Raw genomic sequence first — 2,851 nt, forward strand, 5'->3', positions numbered from 1 at the left:
TTAAAATAAACATTTCTCACCAAATTTTATTTAAAAAAGAGTGATACACAGTAGTACCCGCTTTATTTGATACTATTTTAGGGTACAAGTCACTCATCCATACATAAACGGTTGGTAATGGTGGATTATTATTCAGACATACGCATAGACGGTAATAGTAGATTTGCATTCTTAATATAGGGGTAAATGATGGGACTGTATCCATTCAGAACATCATAGTACCTGGACCATAACATCACACCTCCATACTTTGGCGAATTTTTTATCTCCGGAAGAACTTGATTGATCAGCACATCAGGCGGGATGTACCCGCTTCCAGCAGCAGCGGGGGACGCCGGTAATCCCACAAACAGCTTCTCTTTAGCCTTAAGCAACGGAGTCCATTCATTGTTCCATGAATTTAAAAGCTTCCTTACATCACCATCAGTACTATTATACTGACATGAAGGATTGTTATAGAACTGAACCCAAACAAAGTCGAAAAGGCCCGTTTTAATGGCTGCATCAAGATAATGATCAGGATAGTAACACTGAGGAGCTGCTGCCAAATAGTAGGTTTTTATTGTTTGCTGGTCATATAATTCCTTCAAGTAATATGTAAGATTGTCGTAATATAGGTTGGATCCACCCTCGATGTCGAAATCTACACCGTCCAAGACAGCATCTCCAAAAGGACGTGTAGCAGATGAGTTGGAACCACCCAAGTAGGAATCCCAAATTTGGTTTGCAACATTTTTGGCATCCTCAGCAGATGTTAGATAATAGCTTCCAACAGATCCTCCGATGGAAAGGAGGACCTTAATGCCCTTGCTCTGACAAGTCTTTATTTCTGGCCCAAATTGGGTGCAATCAGGTGGATTGCAGTGACCTGCGAGGTTGAGTACTAGGTCTCGGCCACCGCCAAATTGGATAAGAAAGGCAATGTTTACGTAAGCATAGAGATCAGTATTGCAGGCTTCGGCTAGAGTTCCTTCGTAGCCGTTTTGACCCCAGTAGATGGCTATGCCACCTTCGCCAGCCTCAGAGATTTGGATTAAGGCCGAGTATAGGATCAGGCAAGCCAGTAGAAGAAATTTGGCTTGAAGAGCCATTTTTTCACTACAAATATTATCAATACGATGACTCCAACGATATGTGAATCAAAGGGATGGTATGCTATTTGGCGAGGGTTGGCGTCCATTTTTATAGTGAGGTTTTGAGTGCCAAATTGTAATATTATTGAATTCTAGTTCTCATTTAGTAGTCCTCCGGGTGGATCCATGGATGTGGAGATTTGAGGAAGGCTACAAAGAGATAAAATAAAACACACGCTTAAATCGTTAAAATAATAATAACGCATTTTTCAATTGTTTAAGCTTTTCAGAAAAGTAATAATTTAAATTGATATAAATTAAAGATGCTTGATGTTGTAGGTTTAAAACTTAAACAACTCTCTTATATGTAAAGGATTTTATTAGACAAATTTCAATTTTTGGAAGAAATGATAATTCAACTTTATTTTTGTCAAGAGGGAAGAAAAGGAAAACATAACTAGAAACAATGTTTCTATCATCAGACTGTCATTTTATACTAGGGTCCAAAAAAGTGAAAATAAAAGGAAAACTAACAGGAACAACCAAAAAAACAAAGATCCAATATTGGTTGAAAGTTCTGGATTCTCATTATACACCTTTAGCAGCGGAGTTGGCTAGATTTCATGATCTGTTTTGCTAAGGAGCTGGGATTTGATAATTATATTTTGGTGTCCGATTCTATAAGGTTTTAATTTCTAGTATTCGGGATGGCTTTCTTTACCATTGAGATGAATTGTTTCTTGATTGAAAGGATAAGAGCATTTCTTCAGGTGGAGGCTTCTATTTCTTGTTTATTTAAACCAAGAGAAAGCTAATACAGCAGCCCATCCTTTGGCTAGATTTGCTTTTATCTTGTAATGATCATGTGATTTGGGTGGAGGACGATCCATCATGGCCCTCTGATACTCTGTTACAAGATGTAATTCCGATTTCTAGTTAATGAAAGTTTATCTAATTTCGAAAAAAGAAAAATAAAATAAAGTGAAATCTCTGACAATATATATACATATATATCTTTAAATGCACAATACACATCAACGGCATGTTTGTCTCGCTCTAGAAGAAATTGAATTGTTTAACATATTCAAGCAAACCGTACCTAACGCAGTGATGAATTATCCTCAAGGTCCGTAACCATGTAGGTTATTAGAGATTCAAAAAAAAAAAAAAAAAAAGAAGTGTAGGTAAAATGTGGAATGTGTATTTCTCGAAGCTTTATTAGACATTATAATTTTTTAAAATAAATTAGTCAAATAAATAAATAAATATTGTTTTGGCTGCAACTGTAGGCAACAGATATATTATAACGTATATTAACGTTTTTCATAGTTGATTTTTAGTCAAAATTGGTTTCCTATTTTTTTAACTTTTTCATCTCACCAAAGTTTCATTTGGGATTAATTTTGGAATTCCAAAACTGATTAATAAAGAACCTAAAGCAATTTTATGTGTTTGATAACATTTAAAAATTTAAATTTTACAAGAATGTATAGTTTTTAGTAACTGTTTTTAAGAAGTAGCAAAACAAAAAAAAAAAAAAAAAAAAAGGCTTTTGAAATTCTGATTTTAGCTTCTCAAATTATTTATAATTAATACACCAATTTTAATTATTAAAGAAGTTAATATCATTTTTGTCATAGATCTATTAGTATTGTACTAAACAAAGTTATAAATCTATTCAATGCAGATGGATTCATGTTAAAAAATAATCTTCCATTTTTCTTTCTTTCATTTTTTTTTTTTTTGGCGCCATGGACAGATCACAATAAATAGGTATG

The 2,851-nt window shown here is 34.0% G+C and overlaps 1 protein-coding gene across 1 annotated transcript; it reads right to left on the minus strand.

The window, feature by feature from the left end:
- On the minus strand, window positions 1–1,143 carry LOC107404968 (hevamine-A-like). The gene has a single exon (XM_016011980.4). It carries the CDS (start codon window positions 1,089–1,091, stop codon window positions 129–131), a length of 963 nt encoding a protein of 320 aa, XP_015867466.2. The 5' UTR covers window positions 1,092–1,143; the 3' UTR covers window positions 1–128.
- Between the last annotated feature and the right edge of the window lie 1,708 nt (window positions 1,144–2,851).

The sequence above is a fragment of the Ziziphus jujuba genome, chromosome 8 (genome assembly GCF_031755915.1).
Source record: "Ziziphus jujuba cultivar Dongzao chromosome 8, ASM3175591v1".
Classification (NCBI taxonomy): domain Eukaryota; kingdom Viridiplantae; phylum Streptophyta; class Magnoliopsida; order Rosales; family Rhamnaceae; genus Ziziphus; species Ziziphus jujuba.

Bases quoted from the DNA above. Each gene is read 5' to 3' on its own strand.
- LOC107404968 (XM_016011980.4), bottom strand. From the start codon at position 1,091: ATGGCTCTTCAAGCCAAATTTCTTCTACTGGCTTGCCTGATCCTATAC.